The sequence below is a fragment of the Adiantum capillus-veneris genome, chromosome 7 (genome assembly GCF_014529385.1).
Source record: "Adiantum capillus-veneris isolate H3 chromosome 7, ASM1452938v2, whole genome shotgun sequence".
NCBI classification, from domain to species: Eukaryota; Viridiplantae; Streptophyta; class Polypodiopsida; order Polypodiales; family Pteridaceae; genus Adiantum; species Adiantum capillus-veneris.
This window is the reverse complement of record NC_140937.1, coordinates 91933293-91959510: the sequence shown is the minus strand read 5'-3', so window position 1 is coordinate 91959510 and position 26218 is coordinate 91933293. Positions and strand designations below refer to the sequence as shown.

The window sequence follows — 26218 nt, the reverse complement described above, 5'->3', positions numbered from 1 at the left end:
GCTTGTGAGACGCGCGTAGACGTGTTTGCTCCGCTCAAAATGATGCGAAGCAGGGAATTATTGGCTGCCGTGTTTTTTTCTAGGTTAAAGGTTTCGCACCTAAACTGCAAGGTAATGCCAGGGGAGCCCCGGGGAAGCCTTTGGTGCTTGTAAAGGACAATTTAGAGAGATTTCCCGTGAGGAATCTCATCTAATTCAAAGGGCAAGTGACCCTACAAGGGCTACCCACAGGAATGATCGGCACGTGAATCGGAGCGCAAAACAGAGAATTACAGCTTGCTCTAATTTTTTTGCAGGTCTAGGGTTTTGACCAATTTTGATGCCTACACGTCCTAAGAGCTTTAGGGAAGCTAGGCAATCACGGAACATGTGTTTTGGCGCGAATCACGGCAATCACGGAACATGTGTTTTGGCGCAAATTGGAGGCCAAAAACAGAGATGACAGCGTGCTGTAATTTCTCGCCAGGTTTTGTAAAGTGCTGTAAAGTGCGTGCAAATGCACTGATTGCTTGAGATTTTTCCGTGGAGGCTTATATGGCATTTCAGCCCGATAAAAGTGGGACAGGTTGTACAAAAAATTTACAGGCTTTTCTCAAGTGTTTTAAGAATAAAGAAATATCGAAAGGGGCGCAGGTCTTTGGGGCAAGTATGGTGTCGTTGTCTGCTTGGAAGTGCTCTAGCTGGCAAGCTGTGTTTTGTTTCAAGTGTGATTCCCCGTCACAGGTTTATTTGTGAAGTTTCTTTGTGTCGTAAAGTTAATAGTGTAAAGATTCGGATGAAAGCTAAAGTCTACCACCCTACAGGCCGGTTTCAGTGGGGGGCCCTTGCAGGGTGGTTTGGGACCCCATCTATTATTCCCTCTTTGGATCCATCCTGCACACATGACGTGACGCAAGCCAAACTCACACCTAGACACATTTAGTGAGTGGACATCAGGATCACCTCCCAGCCATAGAGCCAATACGGGCTCACCCCCGAGCTTGGGAGCTTGCAGCCAAGGGCCTAGAGTCCAAGTGTGGTGATCACACATGATGTCTCACAAATGAGATTCAAGTCCTACCTATAGGACTTCATAACCAAAGGGCCACGTTTATATTGGCCGGACATACTGCAGGTGCCCATCCTGATGGCTAGGGACGTAACACAATAACCCCTTATTTTTAATTGCTGTCCTCAACAATATCCTCTGTTTTAAAACCGGGAAAACGATTTTTTAACGATCTGATTGACTTCCAAGTGGCTTGGATTGAGGACGATGCTTCCGCTTGATCAAACATTTGGGATACGAAGTCTTGCGAGACTTGTGGACCCTTTGATTGAGAATCCAGGTTCAAGTGGAAGGTAACGGGTCGTGTCTTTTAAGTTCAGGACTTCCTCGAGGAAAATCACATTCATCTTGCCCCAACCATTCTTTTAGACAGTTCACGTGAAACACGAGATGAATAGCAATGCTTTGAGGTAGGTCCAACTTGGAATAAATCACGCCATCTTCATGTGGCGATCGATGACGACCCAAATGGCATCGTGACCACGGTTGGTTTGGGGTCATCCAACTACAAAATCCATAGAATTGCTTGTCCATTTGCTATCGGAAATTTGCAAAGGATGTAATAACCCAACGTGTTTTTGATGTTCATCTTTGTTGAGCTAACTTTGTGCGCATATTGTCAACAAAAGATTTCATGTGTACCGGCCAACCAAGGCCAGTGCACGGGGTATGACAGGGTGTCTTGCACTTGGTACATTACAACACTAGAATAAAATTTGCTTGTGGATATCCTCATCGACGGGCACACACTTTGCCTTGCTTGAAAAGTAATCCATTACGAAGGGAATATTGCTCTGCTCCCTTTCTCTTCGTAGTGAGTCCAGGGGCGTCCGGCTACGTATTCCCTCTTGGACTTGTTGCTAGATTTCACCAAAGTGACGATCATTTTGGCAACGCCCTTTGAGAGAAATATAGAAGTCAATCAAAATTTCAATAAACGAAAGCTTATTTATCTCAGAGATCCTAATTATATTGGTAGCACCCTTACGGTAGCGTATCTCAAAATCGAACTTCTGCATGAGTTCGGCCCATCTCGCCTTTCGACCACGGAGGTCGACTGGTAACTGATCATAGAGAGATTTTAAAGAGTGGTGGTCCGTCCATACCACGAAGTGGCCACCAAAGAGGTAATGGCGCTAAACATTCAAAGCATGAACGACCGCCAATTATTGCTTCTCCTGTGCGGAATAACGCTCTGCACGTCTATGAGCTTACGACCAACACATAATTACTTGCATCCGTTTCCACCAAAAGGGTCTGTTTAGATCCACAATCTGCAACATTGGTGCGGTAGTAACAAGTTGCTTAAGTACATTGATTGAGCTCATTGGTCCATCGAACAGACGAACTAACTCTACGCTTTTTGCTTTGGACGCCCTTTAATAAACGAGTAAAGGGTTCGGCAATACAAGCACAGTCCTAGATAAATTTTTGAAAGAAGCCATTAAAACCCAAAAAGGATGTCACTTGCTTGATCGTATGAAGAATAGGCCAATCCAACACAACGTGTATCTTTTTGGGGTCAATTCGAATGCCATCGACCGAGATGACATGTCCTAGGTACAACAACTTTGTGCGAAAAAAGTTGCACTTGGTTTGCTTTGCATATAACTTTTCCCGTTTTAAAATACGCAAGACGAGATGAAGGTGCCACGTATGCTCCTCGAGTGTTTTACTTGTAAATCAAGATATCGTCACGGAACACAACAAGCCACTTTTGAGATACGAACGAAAGAGATCATTCATCATCTGGTAGGAAGTAGCAGGAGCATTGGTTAACTCAAAGGGTAAAACCAAAAACTGGTAATGTCCATACCGTGTACGAAATGCGATTTTTGGGACATCAGCGGATGTATTCGCATCTGATGGTACTCAGAACGTAGATCGATCTTAATGAAATAACCAGCACCAGAAAGTCGATCCGTAAGGTTGTCCATGCGAGGTAATGCATACTTATTCTTAACGGTGACCTTTGTAATCTACACAAAAGCGCATCCCTTTGTCCCTTTTGGTGGGAACAACCAAAGTGCCCCACGGAGACTTACTCAATATAACCTTTCCCAAGATAGGCTTGAAGCTGCCTAGCTATCTCCTCCTCTTTCGGGCTGAACTGATAAGGATGCGAGAGACAGGATGGCTACCGGGCAAAAGCTCTATCTTGTGATCAAGATCAGGTCCACGAGACGGTGGAAGCCCATCTAGTAAATCTGGCGGAAGTACAACCGCTAATTTAGCCAAAACGGAATCCAAATAACAGCTACATCATGATCAGATGGAGACTCAGAAGTTTTTGATCTAGTAACAGGACTTTTTGAAAGAAGAGAATGACAATGAGATTGAAAATTAACAACATAATTTTTAACCAAACAAACTGCAAGTTGTACATCGGGATCATGAGACAACGCATTGAATTCATTAGCTGAAAGCAGATTTACATCATAATCGGCGGTCCCGGAGGAAGGAGATTCCTCAACCACATGGTACACACCATCAAGCTCAAAGAAAACTGTATGCGATGCATAATCGATAGACACAAAAGCCGTCTTATTGTAAAACCATGGCTTGCCTAAAATAATGTCCAAATGTTCAAGGCCCATGATGTGGAAGTCCAAGACTTTGTGGTAACGCTAGATTCCGAATCAGTCCATTGATCGCTCCAATGTTCCGGATAACGGACCACATAAGGATGGTCTCCGGGAGATGGGTGGAGCTTAAGTGCCTGTACCACACGGGAAGAAATAAAATTATAAGTAGAGCCATTGATCTCTTCTTTAACGCGGAGAAGATCATGCGGGCCAAACACAGTCTTATTAACTCGACAACCCGGACAACTACATGCATTAACTTGATAAAATCTTTGAATCAAAATACTTGGATTGTCGATGGCATTTACCGAAGTACTCGCCGGTGTGGAGGTAGATGGCTTCCTCTTTTGCTTGGGACATGCCTTATTATCGCGGAAGTGGCTGCTCTGGTGACAGTCAAAGCAACTGTTTTTCTTTTGATCTTCCATATGAGCTATCCTTGATTTGCCGTCATTTTTGGATTTCTTGCGCCGAGGGTCCAACGACTGACCTGTGGGGTTGCCGAAGCGGTCGAGCGCTTGAACTTTGACGTAGAGGAACCACGGTGAGGAGTGCCCCCATCCGTCGGGCCACCTCCGAAAGCTGCCAAGGTATTATCATAATTCTTGGTGAACTTATAGATGTCGTCAATAGAAGTGATCGGATTGCTTAATATCTCATTGTGATATGCTGGTGGAAATCTGAAAAGGTACAACATCTGCACGATGACCGTAGGGTCCTAAAGAGCCATCGTTTTATAGAGAAGATCTTTGAAGGCCTGTGAATAAGCATCTGGAGTTCGCTTTCCCATTTCGCATCGGAAAAGTTTCTTAAAGCACATGATCCTGTCGACGTGCACAAAGTGTTAGAGTTCAGATTCTTGTTCGGTGGTAGCTCCAGCTTCTCCCAGGAGAAGATTAGGGAGTGAGGGCAATTTTGTGGCTGTGCCCGGCTATACTTGAGGTAGACGTACTTGTTCACGGCGGTGCACTTCAATGTTGTCAATAGCGCATCGTATCTCATGAGATAAGTGGGTGTCCATGTATCTTGGCCTCGTCACAAAACCATCCTCAGTAAGCCGGAGAAGATGCTCTCTATAGAAAGCCATCTTCATGCCCAATTCCTGCATTGGCTGTATCCAAGTCCTCCTGGTATCTAGTTTAGTTAGGTCTTGGCGGATGAGCCCGGTGATCTCACTGTGTAAGAGCCGGAGATGGTGCATCCAATGAGTATTGGACAGGGGGCAATGTGTCCATGTTGAACCCACGTCCCTGAAATCATTATGTCATCTCCCCATACCAGCATGTTGTATCTCCTTGCATAGCTAATTGTCAAGAGGACACTCAAGTACTAGGCGGGCATATCTATCTCTGGGGGATCCCATAAGCGGTGTATAAAGGAGATTGATCTGGTGAGCGTCACAACCACTAGAAACCGGGAGATCATAGAGACCATAGGCTTCTCCATGCCTCTCCATCCATCAGTGCGAGCTGATCTCCCATGATGGTCCAAAGAGGGCCCCCATATTTGAACTCCATAGAGCAATGCGGAAGCCACCAGAGTGTCAAAAAGCCAGAGCTTCGTTTGAGGCTCCTGAAACTGAATCTGTGAACATATCCTCTCCAATCCCCCCAATGCTGTATAGGCTCTGGTCAATCTGGTCTCTGTTGCTTTTCTCAATGAAAATGCTGGTCCACTAAAGACCACCCCAAGGTAGATATAAGCATATGTATGTTCCACTATCTCATGGCCGTATGTGAATGCAGGTGCTGCTCTCCCGATCCACTATGGGGTGGTGTTAAACACTATAACCTTGATTTTACCAAGGTCGACAGACAAACAACTGTCGTGGGCAAACCTATGCAATGCATCCACGTGACGTTGCATCCCCTCCGGAGAGTTGGAGATCAACACAATATCGTTAGCATATAGCAATAGCGGAATCCATGTTCATGCTAGCTGTGCGCCTCTATCACCATCTCTCTCAATATTGTCACACACACACACAGAGAGAGAGAGAGAGAGAGAGAGAGAGAGAGAGAGAGAGAGAGAGAGAGAGAGAGAGAGAGAGAGAGAGAGAGAGAGAGAGAGAGAGATTTGTAGGGTCCCCTAGGCGAGTTTGAGCTTCTATACCATTTGATTGATTGTATCCTATCATTGATATATCCTATTGTTGTATGGGTGTTTTCCCCTAGGATGTCGTTGTATATCTTTCAAGGTTTTTCCCATGTTTCTTGTATATTGACGGATTGTCAAATTTTATCTAATGCAAAGGGTAAATGCCCACTGCGCGCGCTCGCGCACACACACACACACACTTTGTCACAACAAGCTGACCATAGCTACACACACATACACACACACACACTCACTTGGTAAAACTGAGTTGCTACCCTGTGCTGTACAACTGCTGGTGAAGTTAGTGCTTTTTACCAACTTTTGGGGCTACCCTATGGATACTCTTAACTTATATTTTGGCCTCTTGAGTATTTGGGCGGCTTTTGAGTTCATTGACTCTGCTTGGTTTTCATCAAACTGTCGCGGCTCTCATACTATATCGCGGCCCCGAATCTCTTTGGGGATTGCTTCTGTTGCGGTATCTTGCATTTGCTCGGGTTCTAAACCAGGGCTACTATCACATTAAAGAGTGCATTATGTGATCCTCCTTGGTGCTTCAAGACCATATATAAAGAGGGGAGGGATCTTCTGTTCCCTCACTTAGACTTTGTTATTTTTTCTTGGGAAAGAATGAGAGGAAGTAATGGTGCTTGATCTGTTGATTCATCTCTTGAAAACATAATATTCGACACCCGGTGCCTCACAGGTTAGGACTGTGTTGAATCTGATGCCTTTTTTAAGTTGTAATACTAGTAGATGACATTGAATCTTTCATATGGTTATCATATTGGTGTTTTGACAAAGATGGGGAATATAAAGGCTGACTGCCTGGTGAGCTGCTGGCTATCCATGCTTGTTTCTGAGTAATGGAAGGAGGGTTACTGGTTATACTATCATCCTTTGATGGCTGCAGTTGGTAATGTTACATAAAAAAAGAGGGAGAGCTTTTACTTGGCCTAATCCAGCTGGTTATACAGTCTATACATCTTCTTGCTCAATCTTTGGTATGTTTGAATAGTAGCAGGGTGTGGTTCTTCCATTTAACAAAGTTGGGCTGACTTAATTGGTCTTTACAAATGGGGCCTTCTTCTTTTTGCTTGGTACTGACTGCATACATTCACTCTAGTTTTCTGATTGCTACTATGCTAAGAATATAACATCTAACTTATCATATATATACTTTTTAGATTTGTTTACAATCAGATGGTGAGTATAAAGGCTAAAAACCTGGTGATGGTGCTGGTTATGCATAAACTTTCTGGTTACTAGAATATTGCCATATTCTGATAGTTATAATTGTAGCTTTCATTGGATGTTTACCTATCTTGGCTTCTGGGAACTATCATGAGTATACTTCTGCTCACTAGCTCATATCACTGGCTGAGATAACTGATCTTTTCAGGGGGGACTTTCTTTCTTTCTTACATAGCACTGATTACCTATACTCACCTTAAGCTTTTTTTGCTTGACTTAAGAATGACATCAGTGAGTTAAGGGAGCAGCAGAATGATGCACTAGTTTTGGTTATACTGGTTATACTGCCTTTTTTCTGATGGTTGCAGATAGTTATGTTACACTCTTGGCCTGGTCTAGCTGGTTAGACTTTACATCTTCAGGCTTCACACACACACACACACACACACACACACACACACACACATATATATATATATATATATATATATATATATATATATATATATATATATATATATATATAGAGAGAGAGAGAGAGAGAGAGAGAGAGAGAGAGAGAGAGAGAGGTTTAGAGTTTAATTGTATGACTTTCTTTCATTGAAGTGTAGGATTCCTCAAGTTGCCATCCACGATTGCATTCAATATGGAGTGAACTAGCGGAGCTTCTTTTTAAGGAGTCAAGTGATCAAGAACAGTTTACACCTTCAAAGAAAAAGAAAAAGCGGCAAAAGCACAATGATGCCGTGATTAAAACCATCGACGAGCGGGTTGCCATCTTTTGGAACCTTGTTGTTGACAATTCTCTTCTGCCATCTTCTCATGAAAGGAAATTTTTGGCAATGGAGCTAGTTCAGTTAATTCTGCCTAAGTTATCCACTTCATGTACCCATTCTATTCTCTCCAAAAAACTGGCTCGTTGTTTGCTTGATATCCTTGCAGCCAAAGGAAATCTTCTGTACAAGTCTGCACATACCTGTTTGGCTTCCATTTGTGAATGGGCCAAAACTGATGAGGAGCGAACAGTCACTGTTCTGATTGCTTTGCAGCATGCTAGTCATGGGAAATTTGATGCTCTTTCCAGGACAAGAACAGTGCAGGAACTTATGTCTTCGTTAAAGTCCAAAGAGGGCTGTTTCTTGCTGTATAATAAGCTTGTGGAACTTTTCAATGGTGAAAAGTGTGTATCCTCTGCAGCAGATCCACAGCTCCTTCTAGAAGATGGTCGTGATCATAATGGGGTTGAAGATATGGATGGAAGGGTGAAGGACGATACAGGAAGTAATGTGAAGTCATTGGAAACACACAGATTTTGGGTGCTTGAACAGATTTTCAGCTTGGTCCGGGATATGAGCGATACAGACCTCCAATGGTCATTGCAAAAAGAAACCTTAAAATTTCTTAGTGCAAATGCACTTTTTGTTGGTCCTGAAATGAATTGTTACTTGAAAGAGTTACAGGAGGAGTTTCAGTTTCCTAAGCCGCCCCTTTCTGAGAACACTAGAAAGCTCTGCTTGGCTCGGCTTCAAAGCTTACTTTTAAACATGTCCCCAGTCGTTGTATCAGCTGCTCAAGACGGGAAAAGCTCAAATGGAAAGGGTAGTTTAGAAGTTTCTGTCCCTTCAGATCTGAGGTTCCAGTTTTTAGAATTGTGTGACATGTTTGACAATACCTCAGGGGTCTCTCGTCTGCAGCCTTTTTCAGAAGATGGAAAAGATGCCATTGGTGCTCTACGATCATGTTTGTCACAACTTTCCTCATTGGTATGCTGTTTGGTGCCAGAGAATCGTTCATTGGGTGTGGGTCATTCTTTATGTTTACAGCTCGTAAGTTGTTATTTTGAACATCTAACACGGTGTTTTACCTTCCTCAGGTTCCTGAAGCCAGCAATGAGCAGACTCAGAAAGTTCGTGCCATGTGTTCCTTACTAATGCAACTTTTATTACAATCTGTTACGACTGGATCAAATGATGTTACATCAGAGCTTATTTTGTGTTGTAAACAAGCCTTCGGGAAGTTGATTACGGTGGATGAGATTGATGATATTCAAGAAGAGAAAACAGAAGAACCTTTTTATATGGATGTCCTGGTGGATATTTTGCTTTCTTTGCTTGCTCAAGCATCAGCCTCAATTCGCTCTGCTGCTGAGCAGGTAAGGAGACATTGGAGACTGATGACGTTAGTGGAGATGTATCATGTTGTATTATTTAGTCAATACTATGCATAATGAAGCTGATTGTTCTACTGTGCTGTGGATGACTACCATGAGTTTGTAACTTGCACTTTCCTTTTCAGGTAAATCAAGGTACCTCTGGGTTTTTTCTAGATTCATCTAGGTGTATGTTACAGTTGTTTAGCAGACATGCAGATTTCACACGTGCGAATTTTTCATCTGGGTTATGACCAGTTAATATTGATTTATTGCTTCCCATTTTCTGTGGTGTGCACGCCCTTTTTATTGCATTGATTCTTCCTATTTAATGCTCTTTTATTCATCATGGATGAGTGTGATCTGCATCTCTGGAGCCATGACAGAAAGTCAGTTTGCAAACCTTTTGTGTAGATATGTGCTCGTGTGTGCGCACGCAAGGACACGCACTCGTGTGTGTGTGTGAGAGAGAGAGAGAGAGAGAGAGAGAGAGAGAGAGAGAGAGAGAGAGAGAGAGAGAGAGAGAGAGAGAGAGAGAGAGAGAGAGAGAGAGAGAGAGAGAGAGAGAGAGAGAGAGAGAGAGAGAGAGAGAGAGAGAGAGAGAGAGAGAGAGAGAGAGAGAGAGAGAGAGAGAGAGAGAGAGAGAGAGAGAGAGAGAGAGAGAGAGAGAGAGAGAGAGAGAGAGAGAGAGAGAGAGAGAGAGAGAGAGAGAGAGAGAGAGAGAGAGAGAGAGAGAGAGAGAGAGAGAGAGAGAGAAATGAAATGAAATGTTATATTAACGTCTTCAAAAGGCCAAAATGACCTATGAGACCAATCAGTTACAAAATAGTGAATCTAATACCATGTCTAGGTACAAAAGAACTAGAAAAGAACTAGAAGTGGAACAAAATACTACTACTACTACTACAATCTAAAACTACGTGGGTGTAGCAGCTGATACAATAGGTACCCGGTAAACTGGATGTAACAGTGTGTGAAACAAAGATGGAAGAAATGGTGAGGATCCATCCTCATCTGCACTCTGGATGTCGAGAGAGTATGGCTCGAATCTTCTGTTGTAGTCTCCGTCGATGCTGTGTAGCTCCTCTCCTCAGTCGCGGTCGTCTGTATCTCTGTAGCTCCAATGCTCGGTCGATGAGAGTGCCAGTAGTGGTCGAATGAGTGTGGGACGAGCTCTGCAGTGGTGGCTGCTCCTCTGGCTGTCCCATATCTAGTGAAAAGAAATCTGTAATGTGTCTCTGGGACTGCCTCTCTCTAGCTCTCCCCAGTAAAGTGTCTCTATACCTGTGTAACTCAAGTAGATATAGTCCAAGACATCTCTGATCCTCATAACTCATGACCCTAGATAGAGGACCAAAACCCTCTCTGAATAATCAGTGGAAACGCCCCCGTATCTCATAGAACACTGTGCAATGACATATGTAGTGCAACTCTGTCTCTGGCTCTCTCTGGCATAATCGGCATATCCTTCTGTCTGCTGGTATCCCTCTGAATCTACCGGTCTCAATCTCGAGCTGATGTGAGGATGTGCGTATCTGACCAATGGCACAACGCAAACCATGAGACATATGTGTGTCCATGTAGCTGGGTCGAATCACAAACCCATCTCCTGTGAGGTGGAGAGAGAGAGAGAGAGAGAGAGAGAGAGAGAGAGAGAGAGAGAGAGAGAGAGAGAGAGAGAGAGAGAGAGAGAGAGAGAGAGAGAGAGAGAGAGAGAGAGAGATGATGAAATGAAATGCTATATTAACTTCTACAAAAGGCCAAAATGACCTATGAGACCAAAAAGTTACAATTGGTGAATCTGATACCATGTCTGAGTACGGAAATTACAGAGCTACAAAGTTACCAAGTTACAAAGGACTAACACTAAAACACTAAGGAGAAAGGAAATAAGGGGGAGGGAAGGGGGGGGGGGGGGGGGGGGGGGGGGGGGGGGGGGGGGGGGGGGAAGGGGGGTTTGTGGGTTCAGATGAAATCTCTCATCGGTCGCTGTCGGATCTCATCGACCTCCTCCATGGTCAAAATTTTGGTTGGGCGTCTTGCATGTAGAGCTAGAGTGATCTGTATCTTTTGTTGCAACCTTCATCGGTAGTGGGAGACCCCCCGAGGTCGTGGACGTCTGGATTTGCCAAGTTCAGTGGCTTTGTCAAGCAGTGTACCGCTAGTATGAGTAGGCTTTGAGATCTGCTGTAATGACTGCTCCGTTTGCTTTCCTCTGTCTGGTGTAAAGAACTCTGTGATTCATCTCTGAGATTGTCTTTCCCCTGATGTCCTCAGCAAGCTCTCCCTAAGTCTGCGCAGCTCTAGTAGGAACAATCCGAGACACTTCTGATCCTTGTATCTCATGACTCTAGAAAAAGGTCCGAACCCTTCTCCGAACAGGCAGTGGAAGCGTCCGCACATCTCATAGTATGCCGGGCAGTGGTGGCAGGTGTAGTGCAGCTCTGTCTCTAGCTCTAAGTTACATAGGTGACATATCCTGGCTCCTACCGGCACCCCTCGAAATCGGCCAGTCTCTATCTGGAGCTGATGTGAGGATGTGTGTATCTGTCCAATAGCGCATCTTATCCCATGAGATAAGTGTGTATCCATGTAAGCTGGCCTAGTCACAAAGCCGTCCTCCGTGAGTTGGAGAAGATGCTCTCTGTAGAAGGCCATCTTCGTGCCCAACTCCTGTGTCGGATGTATCCATGTGCTCCTGGTATTTAGCTGAATCAGATCCTGACGTATGAGCCTGGTGATCTCTGTCCGTGTGAGAGACAAGGAGGGTGCATCCAAGGAGTATTGAAACGGAGGTAATCTATCCATGTTGAGACCATGCGACTGGAGCCATGATGCCATCTGTCCATACCAACATGCTTTATTGCCTTGTAGAGCTAGTTGTCGAGATGACTCCAGGGCAAGCCGAGCGTATCTGGCTCTGGGGAGATCCCATAGACCGTGCATAAAGGAAACTGATCTCGTGAGTGCCTCCACCACGAGGGGGGGGGGGGCGGCTAGCTCGGCTCGGATAATCTCATGTGGTACTGAGGCCTTAGCCCGAATCATCCGAGCGATCATAGAGACCAGAGGCCTCTCCATACATCTCCATCCATGTGTGGTGCCAGATCTCCCATGGTGGTCTACTGAGGGTCCCCATACCTGAACTCCATAGAGCATAGTTGGAGTCACTAGAGTGTCAAAGAGCCAAAGCTTTGTTCGCGGTTCCTGAAACTGAACCTGCGAATACATCCTCTCCAGTCCTCCCAAAGCTGCATATGCTCTCGTCAGTCTAGTCTCTGATGCTCTCCTTAGTGAAAACACCAGTCCACCGAATACTACCCCAAGATAGGTATATGCATCTGTGTACTCCACAATCTCGTGGCCATACATAAATGTGGGTGCTGACCTCCTGACCCACTGTGGTGTGGTGTTGAACACCATAACCTTGGTTTTCCCCAGATTGACCGACAATCCACTTTCACGAGCAAATGTATGCAGAGCATCCAAATGACGTTGCATCCCCTATGGGGAGTGTGAAATCAGCACAATATCATCAGCATATAGTAACAGTGGAATCCATGTCCCTGCTAGCTGAGCCCCCCTGTCCCCCTGCCGCTCTACATAGTCTGAAAACTCATCCACATACATCCCAAAAAGAGTCGGGGATAGTGGGCATCCCTGCTTTACTCCAATAGTGGAGTGGACCATGTCAGACATTCCCTCAGTGATGCGTACCCGCCCCATCACTGTCCTGTATAGAGCCAGAATACCCCATATCAGCTTTGTAGGCACACCCATATCCTGTAGTTTGTGTATAAGTCTGGCTCTCGGCACTGTGTCAAAAGCTGTGGAAATCCACAAAGCTACAATAGATTCTCTTGCCATGGTGTCTACCCTCCTCAATAATAGCTCTGTTAGAATCTGGTCAAGAGTGGAGAAACCTCTCCTGAAACCTGCTTGCCTTGGTGCTCTTATTCCCTCTCGCTTTGCCCATCTACTCAGCTCCTGCTCAAGAACGGATGCATACAACCTAGCTAACGTGTGGCCAACCATGATGGTGCGATAATTCGCGGGAATCATGGGATCTCTTGACTTGAAAATAGGCACAATCGTAGACATACTCTAGGTCTCCGGGAAGCCTTAATACATGGCTCGATTAAACATCATAGCCAGGAGCTCTGCAAGCATATCCCTGGCATGTATGAAGTGTTCTGCTACCAGACCATCATGATCATGCGCTCTCCTTGTCTTCATCCTGTCAATGGCTTTCCTTACCCTCTCGGCAGTAAAGAAAGAGCATGTCTCTGGGCATGTCTCTAGTGGGTCCGGCAAAGGTGGTTGCCCTGATGCTGTGTAGAGAGATGTGGCATATTCCCCCCATGTCTCAGTAGAGGTGACCGCGGGCGGTGGTGAATGCTCGTGGAATAGCCTCCATGCTTCGCCCGAGTCCTGGCTTATAAATAGCTGATATAGATCCCGCTCTAGCTCAGATAGATAGGCCCTTTTCTTTCGTCGCACTAGGTGGTGAAAGATAATCCGTGACTGTCTATGTGTGGTGATACCCGTGAGCACTTCCCTCTGTAGTTTGATCCTCGTCTCTCTGCACTCCTCATCATACCAATTGTTCTGGGGCATGTTCCCAGATCGTCTCCGTGTGGGCTGGCCGTGGGGGTATGCCTCTGATGCTGCAACATGGAGCGTCCGTGTCAATATCTGAGTGAGTTCATCTAGTGGCCGTCCCGGCTCCTGGATGCATAGCTGCCTGTATATCTCATCCATATACACAGAATCTGTCTCCCTCATGAAGGTATACCGAGTGTGTGTGGGGACCTCTCCTAATGGAACTGTGCTGAACTGAAAGGTCAGGGTGAAAGACACGATCAACTGCTACTCCAACTGGCCTAGTGCCCACCATGAAATCCTGAAAGAATGGAATGAGACCTGGCTGGGCCATAACATAATCCACTGTGTTGGCACCATGTCGGTGTGGAAAGCAAGTAAAACCTCTAGCTGTCGAAAATCTATGTAGGCCATTCACAATGGCCAGTGTGTGTGCGGTTCCCATATCTATCAAGTATCTGCCATATTCAGTGTATTCCTCATCTTGTGATAGTCTGGATAGACCCATCTCTGTGACGTCCAGCTCCCTGAGCATCTCTTTGGAAGTATCATAAAATATTGTCTGGTGGTGGGCAGTTCTAGCATTGAAATCCCCTAGTATGATAATGTCACCATCCTTGGAAAACTCCCATATGTCATTATCTAAAATAGCAAAGGGGGATTGTCCTCTAGGTGATGCATATACTGACGTACTAGGAGGAAAGTAGCAAATAGCAATGTAGAGGTATCTGCCCGTCTCTGCCCTGAGCCTCACCCACATGTACCTAGCCTGTTCATCCTTGTGTGTTATATATATCATTGGCTGCAGTTCCTCCCTGAATAGATCTGCCACTCACCCTGAGCCCCGTCCTCGATGCTCCGATCTGGTCTCCTGTCTGCAGGCTGTCTCCCATCTATATCCGCTCACCTGTGGCATGGATTGTCCCGGTGCTTGATGCGTCTCAGAGTAGAAAATGATGTCTCTCCCCGTGAAGCTATCCTCAAAGGCCCCTACATCAAGACGGAGTGACCCATTACAATTCCAAGTTGCCATCTTTAATGTGGTCATAGGTCTCGCACCGTCATGCGGGGCGTCGCTCCAATATCACCACCTTTCCATCTCTGTAAAAAGCAATCTTCCCCTTTTCCCTTGTTGCTCTAATTTCTGGCATTACTTCTTGCATATGAGCAATGTGCGAGAGGGTGAGTTCATCTCCAAGAAAGATGCCAGTCTTCTTTAGAGTCGGTCTCTTCTTCAGGAAATCCTTCTTCGCTTCCATGGATGGGAAGGGGAGAATGAGTGCCCTTTCCTTGGAGGTTTCTTTGTTGCTTCCGCTTTTCTTTGTGCCCACTCTCCAGGCCCTCGTATGCGTCTGTTCGTTGACCCCCATCAGAGTCATGAGTTCTTTCACCTCTTCCTCCACATTATCTTGGTCTCTGAGGCCACATATCCTTACGTGTAAGGCCCGCACACGTCTCCTTTGCTCCTCTTCTAGTGTCAAGTTGATGATGGTTGGTGTGGGGGTGGGGGTTATTTCCTTGCCTTTCCCTTTCTTGACAATCTCGATCCATTTTTTGGCCTTTTCTGCTTTTTGTTGGGTCTTTGTGATGACATCTACCCACGAGGTCGTCATTTCTTTTTGTTGCTCCCCACCTTCTTTGATGGTCCGCACTTGTTCTTTAATCGTGTTAGCTCTTCAATTACTGAGGGTTGAAGCTCTCCCTCTTCGAGGACATTCTGCGATCGCACCTCTGCAAGCTCTTTCTTGAGTAGTGCGATTTCCTCATCTTTAGCCTTCACGCGATCCTCGAGTGTATTTATCGTGTTTTCCTGTGCCGCCACGTGCGCGTCGAGTATGTTGATAGTACCTAGGAGGCCGTTGATCATGCTAATGGACTCGCTCAGTTCTTCTTTGCATTTTTGGATGGCATCCTCCACCGGGTCATCTTTGCCACTCTGCTTCCTCATGGTCGGAAGGCCGCCCCAAGAGAGGTAGAAAGTCTCCCCGCGGCTAAGTAGGTTTTTTTTCCCCCCCCCTCTCTATACGCGGCTAAGTCTCTCTTTCTCTCTTTACGTGGCTAAGTCTGTCTTTTTTTTTTTTTTCTCTCTCTCTCTCTCTCTCTCTCTCTACACGCGGCTAAGTCTCTCTTTCTCTCTCTACGCTTCTCACCCCTCTCTCTCTACGCTTGAAAAAATCCTCTCTTTCTCTCTCTACGCTTTTCTATTTCTCTCTCTACGGAAGTTCCCCCCCCCCCCCCCCCCCCCCCCCCCCCCCCCATCTTCTTTCTCTCTCTACGCTAGGTTGGGGAGTTGCGGGGAGAGCGCGAGGGAGCGGGGGCAGGGGCAGGGGCAGCACAACACGAGCGGGGGGGGGCAGCAGGGGAGCGCGAGGGGCAGGGGCGAGCGAGAGAGAGAGAGGGTGCGGGAGCAGCAGGGGAGCGCGAGGGTGCGGGAGTAGCAGGGACTAGACGAGAGAGAGAGAGAGAGAGAGAGGAGAGAGAGAGGAGAGAGAGAGAGAGAGAGAGAGAGAGAGAGAGAGAGAGAGAGAGAGAGAGAGAGAGAGAAATGAAATGAAATGATATATTAACGTCTACAAGAGGCCAAAATGACCTATGAGACCAATTGATTACAATGATGAGTCTAGTACCAAGTCTGGGTACAAACAAGAAAACTACAAACAAAGAACTGATAGGAGTGCTACCGACTCCTATGGATGGCTGGTAGGCTGAGCAATGGTATCATGCCATAAAGGTACAAAGTGGGGATAAGTGTCACCATGATACAATATAGCAGTAGCATGAAGCCTATCTCGATCGACATTCTGGGTGTCGTGCTAGAATCCTGTGGATCCTCTGCTGCAATCTCCGCCGGTGCTGCGTGGCTCCCCTCCTCAGTCGCAGTCGTCTCGATCTCCCTAACTCTATAGCTCGATCAATGAGAGTACCGCTGATGTGTGTATGGGTGGGAACCGAGCTCTCTGGTGGTGGTGTCCCCTCTGACTCTGTGGTACTCAGACTGAAGAAATCTGAGATGCGTCTCTGGGACTGTCTCTGTCTTTGCCCATTCAATAGAGCGTCTCTATGTCTCTGAATCTCAAGTAGGAATAATCCGAGACATCTTTGATCCTGATATCTCATGACTCTGTCTAACGAGTCAAAACCATCTCTGAATAGACAATGAAAGCGTCCCCGTATCTCATAGTAGACTGTGCAGCGACATATGTAGTGAAACTCTGTCTCTGGCTTTGCATGGCATAACTGACATATCCTACTGTCTGCTGGTATGCCTCTGAATCTACCTGTCTCAATCCCAAGCTGGTGTGAAGATGTGCGAATCTGGCCAATAGCACATCGTAACCTATGAGATAGATGTGTGTCCATGTAACTGGGCCGTGTGAAAAATCCGTCTGTCGTGAGTTGAAGAAGATGTTCTCTATAGAAAACCCTCTTCGTACCCAACTCCCGTGATGGTTCTATCCATGTCCTCTTGCTATCAAGCTGGATAAGATCCTGCCGAATGAGTCTAGTAGTCTCCATCTGTGTAAGAGCCAAGGATGGTGCATCAAGAGAATACTGGAAAGGGGGCAGCCTGTCCATGCTGAAACCATGCCTCTGAAACCATGAGTTCATCTGTGCATACCAACATGATGTATCTCCCTGTAATGCCAGTTGTCTGGATGACTCGAGAGCAAGCCTGGCATACCTGTCCCTGGTGGTGTCCCATAAGCTGTGTACAAATGATACTGATCTGGTGAGTGCCTCAACCTCCATAGGTGGGGCAGCCAGCTCCGCTTGTATGATGTCATGTGGGACTGAGGCCTTGGCTCTAATCAGCCTAGAAATCATAGATATCAGGGGTCTCTCCATATTAGTCCATCCAGCACTGTCAATAGACGGTCCCCAAACCTGAACCGCGTAGTGCATAACTGAAGCGACCAAAGTATCGAAAAGCCAGAGCTTTGTTCGAGGTCTTGGAACTGAACTTGCGAGCAAATCCTCTCTAAACCACCTAGGGCTGCATAGGCACGAGTCAATCTAGTGTCTGTTGCTACTTTCAGTGTGAACCTCGGTCCACTAAAGACCACCCCAAGATATGTGTATGCATTAGTGTACTCCATACTGTCCTGTCCATATGTGAAAGTAGGTGCTGATCTCCTAACCCACTGTGGCGTGGTATTAAATACCATGACCTTGGTTTTACCAAGGTTGACAGACAATCCACTATCCTCTGCAAAACTATGCAATGCGTCCAAATGTCTCTGCATACCCTCTGGCGATTCTGATATCAACACGATATCGTCAGCATACAATAAAAGAGGGATCCATGTCCCTGCAAGCTGAGCACCTCTATCACCTCCTCTGTCAATATAATCAGAGACCCCATCAACATACATACCAAATAAAGTAGAGGACAGTGGGCATCCCTGTTTCACTCTGATGGTGGAGTGAACTATGTCGGATATCCCCTCTGATGTGCGTACATGACCCATCACTGAACTGTACAATGCCATGATCCCCCACATCAGCTCTGTGGGTACCCCCAATTCCATAAGCCGGTGCATCAATCTGGCCCTCGGCACTGTGTCAAAGGCTTTGCGAAAATCCACAAAGCTGCAGTATATCCGTCTACCATGTGCTCGACCCTCCTCAATGATAGCTCTGAGTGTAAAGACATGATCTAGTGTGGAGAAACCCCTTCTGAAACCAGCCTGCCCAGGTGCTCGTATGCCCATAATCTCTGCCCAACTGCTCAGCCTATGCTCGAGGATGGATATATATAACCGTGCCAATGTGTGTCCTACCATGATAGTACGGTAATTCCCTGACACTGTGGGGTCACCTGTCTTGAAGATAGGTACAATAGTAGATAATCTCCAAGACTCAGGGAGACCCTCACACATGACACGGTTGAATATCCGTGCAAGCATCTCTGCCAACAAATCCCCAGCATGTATAATGTGCTCTGCTACCAAACCCTCATGATCCTGTGCCCGTCTGGTCTTCATCCTGTCAATGGCCTCCTTTACCATCTCAGTGGTAAAGAAAGTGCTCGTAGCCGGACATGGTTGTGGTGGGTCTGGTAATGGTGGTTGTCCAGGTACAATGTATAAAGATGTTGCATACTGCCCCCATATCTTTGTAGAAGTAATCACTGGTGGGGGAGACTTCTCATGGAATAGACGCCAAGCCTCTCCTGAATCTCTACTAAGGAAGAGCTGATATAAATCTTGCTCCATCTGGACCAAGAAAGCTCGCTTCTTCCGCCGCACTAGTCGTCGTGTAGCAATGCGAGACTGTCTATAGGTGATCACTCCCAATGTAAGGTCCCGCTGTATCTGAGCTCTCCTCTGTTGACACTCCTCATCATACCAGTTGTTCTGAGGCATGTGCCCAGAACGACGTCTCTGCCCAGGCTGAGTGTGTGGATATGCCTCTGTCGCTGCCCCATGTAATGTCACTGTCAGCATAGATGTGATCTCCTCCACTGTGTATACTGGCTCTGATGTGCATAAAAGCCTACGTATCTCCTCTACATAGACTGAGTCAGTCTCTGGTGTAAAAGTATAGCGTGTATGTCCACCATCCCGTGAGGCCTGAGATGTATTGTACTCAAAGGAGACTGATAATGTTAAAAGTGCATGATCTACTGCTATCCCAACTGGCCTGGGCCCCACTGTGAAATCCTGAATGTGAGAGATAAAGCTCGGATGTGTCAGAACATAGTCTACAGTGCTGGACCCATGTCTATGTGGAAAACAAGTAAAACCTGTAGACAATGGGAAAGTCGTTAAGCCATTCAGTATGGCTAAACTGTGAGTAGTCGTCATCTCTCTCAGGTATCTCCCATACTCTGTATGCTCTCTGTCGTGTGAGCATCTCTCAAGTCCCAACTCCTCTGGCTCTAGCTCTCTAAGCATCTCCTCTGATGTGTCATAGAAGACTGTCTGTGAGCTGCCTGTACGGGCATTGAAATCCCCCAGGAGTATGATGTCTCCATCTCTGGAGAACTCCCATATATCATCATCAAGTACAGAGTAAGGAGACTGTCCTCTGGGTGAAGCATATATTGAAGTGCTGGGAGGAAAATAGCACATGGCGATGTACAAGAAACGTCCAGTCTCTGCCCTCAACCTCACCCACAAGTATCTGGCCTGATCATCTCTCCGAACTATGTGCAATAGTGGTTGGAGCTCCTCTCTGAAAAGAACTGCTACACCTCCTGATCCTCTAGTCCCATGTGTAGTTCTGGTGCATGTCCTACAAGCTGTCTCCCATCTGTATCCTGATATGTGCGGCATCAACTGTCCTGGAGCCTGATGAGTCTCTGAGTAGAAAACAATGTCACTGTCTCTGAAGCTATCCTCAAAGGCCCCCACATCAAGTCTATACGAACCATTACAGTTCCAAACTGCCATCCTGAGAGTGGTCCCATAGGTCTCGCACCTTCATGTAGAGCGGTGCTCTGTAATCACTACTCGTCCATTTCTGTAGAAAGCTAACTTCCCCTTCTCCCTTGCTGCTATAATCTCTTGCATGACCTCTCTCATATGTGCAAGCTGTGAGAGCGTAAGATCATCTCCTAAAAAGATCCCTGTTTTCTTGAGGGTTGGCCTCTTCTTTAAAAAGTCTTTCTTTTCTTCCATGGAGGGAAAGCGCAAAATGAGAGCCCGTCCTTTTGAACTCTCCCCATTACCTTCACTCTTCTTGCCCACTCTCCAAGCTTGTGTGTGCGAGGGCTTCTCCACCCCCATCATGGACATGAGGCTCTTCACCTCTTGGTCCACCTTATCTGAATCTTTTAGGCCGGTCACTCTCACGTGTAGAGCGCGTACCCTTCTTCGTTGTTCCTCTTCTAGTGTTTTGTTGATGATGTCGGGTGTAGTCGGAATTTCTTTGCCCTTTCCCTTCTTGACAACTTCAATCCATTTTTCAGCCTCGTCCATTTTCTTTTGTGTTTTGGAGAGAACCTCCACCCATGAGGTCTTCATTCCTCCTTCCTCCTTTATTTCTTTGACTTGTGCTCGTATACTATTCAGCTCGTCAATCATTGATGGCTGAATTTCCCCATCTTCAAGGCGTCTTCCCTCTTTGGTTTCGTCGAGTTCCTCCCGAAGGGCTGAGAGCTACTTTTTAAACCTTGAATTTCATCCCGGAACTCCTTGCGTTCTAGTTCCCTCGCCTGTTCCTCCCTCTTTTTCCATTCGAGAATTAAATTCTTCTCTTTCTTCCACTCATCCATGTGGGCTTTGCATTCTTTCAAATCCTTTTCAATGGCTGTCATCCTCTTGCTTGTGACCATGTAGTGCGCCGCCATTTGTCTTGCCTTATTTGTTTCACTTTCTGAGAGAGAGAGAGGAGAGAGCAACCTATACGCACCGCATTATGCATACATATGTTTCCCCATTCAGCCTACATGGCATATGTTTGCTTTCTGTATGTGTCAATTTGCAATTTCTGTGAGCTCTGCAGTTTCCAAATTCCTTGCAAATAAATCCCTGTAGGTAAGATACTCGCTGAAAGCTATACTGGGCTCAATACGCGCTGAATGAATGCTGATGCTGCTGGCAGATGCTACTGAACTGGTGTTGAAGCTACTGGATGGCTGAGTACTGAATGGGTACTGCAGGATGCTGACTCCAGGAGATGGCGATGAGGGAAGGGAGACCTCTGCGATGTCTGGTCTGTTGACACGCCGAAGCCCCTGCTGAAAACGCTAACTCTGGAGCAGCAAACGCTGGTACAAGTTGAGCCTAACGCAGGTTGCCAGGTGCTGGGCGTAGGATAATGCAGGTGTTTGCTGGCTGACCCACGTAGATGGCTGCGTGATGGGGAGCGAGGAGGGGCTGCGTGAGGGGGAGGGAGGGGCTGCGTGAGGGGGAGGCTGGAGGGGGGCTGCGAGGGAGGGGCTGCGTGAGGGGGAGGCTGGGGAGAGAGAGAGAGAGAGAGAGAGAGAGAGAGAGAGAGAGAGAGAGAGAGAGAGAGAGAGAGAGAGAGAGAGAGACGATCAAAACAAGACAGAAAGGGAAGAGTGATGGTACCAGGAGGCCGAGGGAGGGGAGGCCATCAGCACTGTGCTGCGTTTTGAGGAGAGAAATGGGTGTATTTATGAGCGCTGCTTGGCCAGCCCGTCTCACTCTTTATCTATCATGCTGGTTGGTCTTCTTGAATGCCTGAAAGAAAGAGAGAGAGAGCGAGAGAGAGAGAGAGAGAGAGAGAGAGAGAGAGAGAGAGAGAGAGAGAGAGAGGGGGGGGGGGGGGGGGGGGGGGGCATATATTGACACCTACTATTGGGTAATACTATACTGAATGGAGGTGATGGCTATAATGTCAATTGCACTTCCCTTGAAAGTTAAATTTGGGCTATTGCTGTACTCATCTAAATTAAGTAGTCAACTAAATATTTTGCCAAATTAAGGTCAGCCGTAGGACGTGTGGGAATGTTTAGTAAAAATGCATTACGTCCTGTCGTTGTCTGCTTAACAGAAGCATATGCAGGAGGTAAAATACATGTGCATGTGTTTTTGTCTGCAGAAACTGTGTGTCTATTTTATTAAGCTCGATGGCTCGTGGCTGACAGGTTTTCAAGGCTTTTTGTGGCGATTTGACGGAATCAAACATGCTAAGCTTGCTAAGGGTGGTCAAAAAGCAGCTTAACCCTGGGAGGCGGGTACCCACGACGCCATTTGACATGGGGGATAGCGACGATGATCAAGTTTTGGACTTTGAAGATAGTGATGGTGGTAGTGATGACAAGGATGACAGCGATGACAACAATAATGAAGAGGATGATGAGAGTTTGGAAAAACGAGAGCCCAAGCAGCCTCATACACCAGATTTAAATACAGAGGAGGAGGGCAAGAAGGGGTTAGAAACACCAGTTGGTGATCACGAGATGAGCAAGGATAATTCAGATTCGGAGGATAACTCTGGCTCTGACATGGATGATGAGGCTATGTTCAAGATAGATGTGCATCTGGCCAGCCTGTTAAAACAAAGGAGAGCTTCAAATGACAAAGGTGAAGGGAAGGATACTCAGACACAGCTCTTATATTTCAAGTTTAGAGTGCTTTCCCTGCTGGAATATTTTTTCCAAAAGAAAGCAAGTAGTCCTCTGAGCCTGCTTGCGCTGCCTCACTTACTGCAGGCCCTCGTCGCCTCCAGTTCAGCAGGAGGCAATGCAGAGCTTGCAGAAAGGATAAGCTTGGTCCTTCGGGGTAAATTATTCAAGTCGAAGGGCTATCCGAAGGGGCAGGGGGTGGATAAAGCAGCTCTAACAGGCTTGCTACAAAAATGCATCAAGCTTGCATTAAGATCAAAAGTGAAGAAGGTCGGGCAAGTGCTGCAGTCATGCAGTCTTTGGCTTATGAAAGTTTTACACGGCCAACCGTCGAATGCTAAAGATGGGAGTGAGGATATGGAAAAAGAGGTAAAAGATGCAGTGAATGACTTCTTTTACCAAAAAAAGTGCCGTTTAAAGTCACCATTCTTTCGTGAGGTCTTCACAAGGTTTCCAGGCATTGCTCTAGCTTGCTTGAGTGTGCTTGTAGAGAGCTGCAGGAAGCCCAGAAGTGAATTTCTACAGCAGGAGGCTCTGCAGCTGGTGCTCGTCGTTCTTCATGGCAAGAGAAATGGTCAGTTCAAAGAGAGTTTGTTGCAAAACTTACCCGCTATGTGTGAGCTGCTAGTTCATCTTATTGAAAAGCCTCCTAGCAACAAGGTGAAAAAGGCAGACATTCGGCGCTACTGTGTCTCCTTGTTAAAAGCTGTTGCACAAGAGCTCCCAGAGAAGCCTGTGAAGAAACATATTGGCAAAACAGCATACAATCTTTGCCTTTCTCACTTCGGTGCATCCATAACAGATGGCATCGAAAAATCTAAGGAGGCTAACTTGGTTCAAGACTCCGGAAACGCAAGTAAGAAACGGTCTAAGCAGAAGTCTAGCCATGATTAATGATAGTTTTTTATGTTTGTTGGAAAGTTTTGTAAGAGGCACAGTTGTAAGGAAACAAGTTTTTTTCACTCTCATTGTGAGTTTCAATCCAATGATGGATTAGTGGCAGTGGTAGGTGGGTGTGAGTTATTCCCAATTAGAGGTAATATTTCAAGATGCTATTGCGTTACTTATAGCAAATTTTTTTGGTATTTGCTAAAAAAGCAGGCACAAAGCGGCCGCACAAGCTGTCACTCTCTGTCCGTGTTGGACATGCACTAACAGTTCTGGAGTTATGTGCGTATGTGTGCGTGGGCGCGTGCCCGTGCACGTGGGGTGTGTGCGTGCACGCGAGTGTGTGTGCGCGCATAGGCTCTGCAGAGAGCAGAGTTGGTGAAGCTGGCGGGTGTGGCGATGGCCACGATAGCAATTGATACACTGGAGGAGTGCTCAGAGGAGAGAAGAGGTGGGGTGAGGAGGAAGGAGGATTGAAGAGGCTTTGACAGGACTGGAGAGGCAGAGGGGAGGGAGGTTAAGGTGGCGTGCGGGAGGAGGGGATGGAAGCAGGGAGAGGGGTAGGGGGGAATCTTTCAAAGTACTGAAGGGAGAGATGAAATTTAGGATTAGGCCGTGTTAGAAATGCCGCAAATAATACTCTTAACTTGGGTTGTCCTCTGTGTTTCCAATCAATTCCAATTTGTTTTTTGCTTAGCACAATGATTTGAAGCGGGTTTACCGACAGATTCTTCAATGTAACGCATTGGCCATTTCTGGGTAAATCATTGAACTACAAGTTTTCAGACTAATAGGGGTCTTGTTTGTATTGTAACAAGTCTTGAGTTCAAGACTTGTCAGATATATCTACAAGTCTCTTGTGAATGTTCCTACAATGTTTAAAGTCCTCTTCTTCTTCTATGAAATGGAATTCAAGGGTAGTATGAGAATGCGGAGTATACAGATGCATACACTTTATCTTGGGGTGGTATTTAGTGCCCCAGTGTTTTCCTTGCTCAGACTAGACTGACTAGAGCGTACACAGCTTTGGGGAGGCTTGAGAGGATGAGCTTGTAGGTTGCGTTCCAGGAACCCTGAACGAAGCTTTGGCCTTTTGAAACTTTGGTGACATCATCTGTGCTTTATGGAGTGTAGATATGGGGCTGTCTGTATCTCGTAGCACTGAGGGATAAAGATATATGGAAAGGCTGCTGGTTTCTATGATATCGCGGATGATTAGTGCCAAAGCCACAAGAGATTATTTGTGTAGAGCTAGCTGCCCCCCTGTTGGTGGTATAGGCACTTACTAGATCAATCTCCTTTTTACATAGTATCTAGGACCTACCTAGAGAGAGATGTCTTCGACTAGCCTTGGGAATCCTCCCGTCAGCGAGCAGCATAGGGAAGTACATCTTGCTGATATGCGCAGATGACATCCGGGTTTCATTACATGGTTTCGAAATGGACAAACTTCTCCCCTTCCAATACTGCATCCTCGTCTCTCATGCGGACAAAGACCACCAGACTCACTTGGTTCAGCTAGACACCAGATTGACATGGATGCAGTCGACACATTAAGTTGGGCACAAGGATGGCTTTGTATAGAGAGCATCTTCTCCAGCTTATGGAGGATGAGTTTGTGACCAGACCTAGCTACATGGACACTCATTTATCGAATGGGATACGATGTGCTGTTGGTCATATGTGCACCTCTTCACATTGGCTTGAGATCGAGTGGTAGATTCAGAGGAGTACCACGAAGGCTAGGACGTGTCAGTTATGTCATATGAAGCCAGAGAGAGAGCTGCATTATATATGCCATTGTCCAATGTACATGAGATACATGGCCGGTTTCACTCTTTTTAGAGAGGGTTTTTGGACCATCGTTAAGAGTTATGAGATACCAGGATCATAGATGCCTGGTCTCTCTCTCTCTCTCTCTCTCTCTCTCTCTCTCTCTCTCTCTCTCTCTCTCTCTCTCTCTCTCTCTCTCTCTGCGCGCGCACGTGCACAAACCTAGTCATTCAAAATTTGTGGCTTTGTCAGCTGGGGAATTTCATGAAAGGAATAGCCTTGCTCACTAGTGCTCTGAAATGTGCAAGAGCAAAAAATATTCACTTGACCTAGTTTAGATCTATGGGATGGTAAAATTTCATGTCATTTGGAGGGAGATGATGGATTGTGATCCTGGACTGCAGCTTGCCTAGTATATTTTGAACTGGTGCCCTTACACAAGGGCGTCGCCGACGCCAGTCTCTGGTGGTAAAGTTTCTTGATATTACGGTCCACCGCACATTGTGAATTGTGAAGAGAGTGCGAGACGATGACGTGCAAAAAACCTATGAATATGCCATGTCACAACTCTGGTAAGGTTCCATATGATAGGCTGGCTGATTGATGTCTTATTTTGATCGATCCCTAGGTCTTGTGTATGGAAGAGAGGGTCTTGATCAGTGCTCTCTAAAAAAACATTTTTCCAAGCACTCGCAAAAACCTGTATACGAGAAATTTTAGAGGTAAACTGACTGTATTTGAAGGTTTTTACACTAAATTTCTCCAAAATTTGTAGACTTCACACTTGAAGGTTGGCAAGGCATCCTGAATACAAGGTGACTTGTTGCAATGCCTTGGTAAGTGTA

At 46.2% G+C, this 26218-nt stretch overlaps 1 protein-coding gene across 2 annotated transcripts in view; it reads left to right on the top strand.

Moving 5' to 3' along the window:
• Positions 1-23775, top strand: part of LOC147454221 (DNA polymerase V family) — a 38003-nt gene extending 14228 nt beyond the window's left edge. For both annotated transcript variants that reach the window (XM_086516224.1, XM_086516225.1), the window contains 3 exons: positions 7536-8687; positions 8798-9076; positions 22233-23775. In XM_086516224.1, coding sequence (XP_086372350.1) covers positions 7536-8687; positions 8798-9076; positions 22233-23606 — 2805 coding nt within the window. In that variant the 3' untranslated portion in view covers positions 23607-23775. The remainder of the gene's footprint in view (positions 1-7535; positions 8688-8797; positions 9077-22232) is intronic.
• Positions 23776-26218: the final 2443 nt, after the last annotated feature.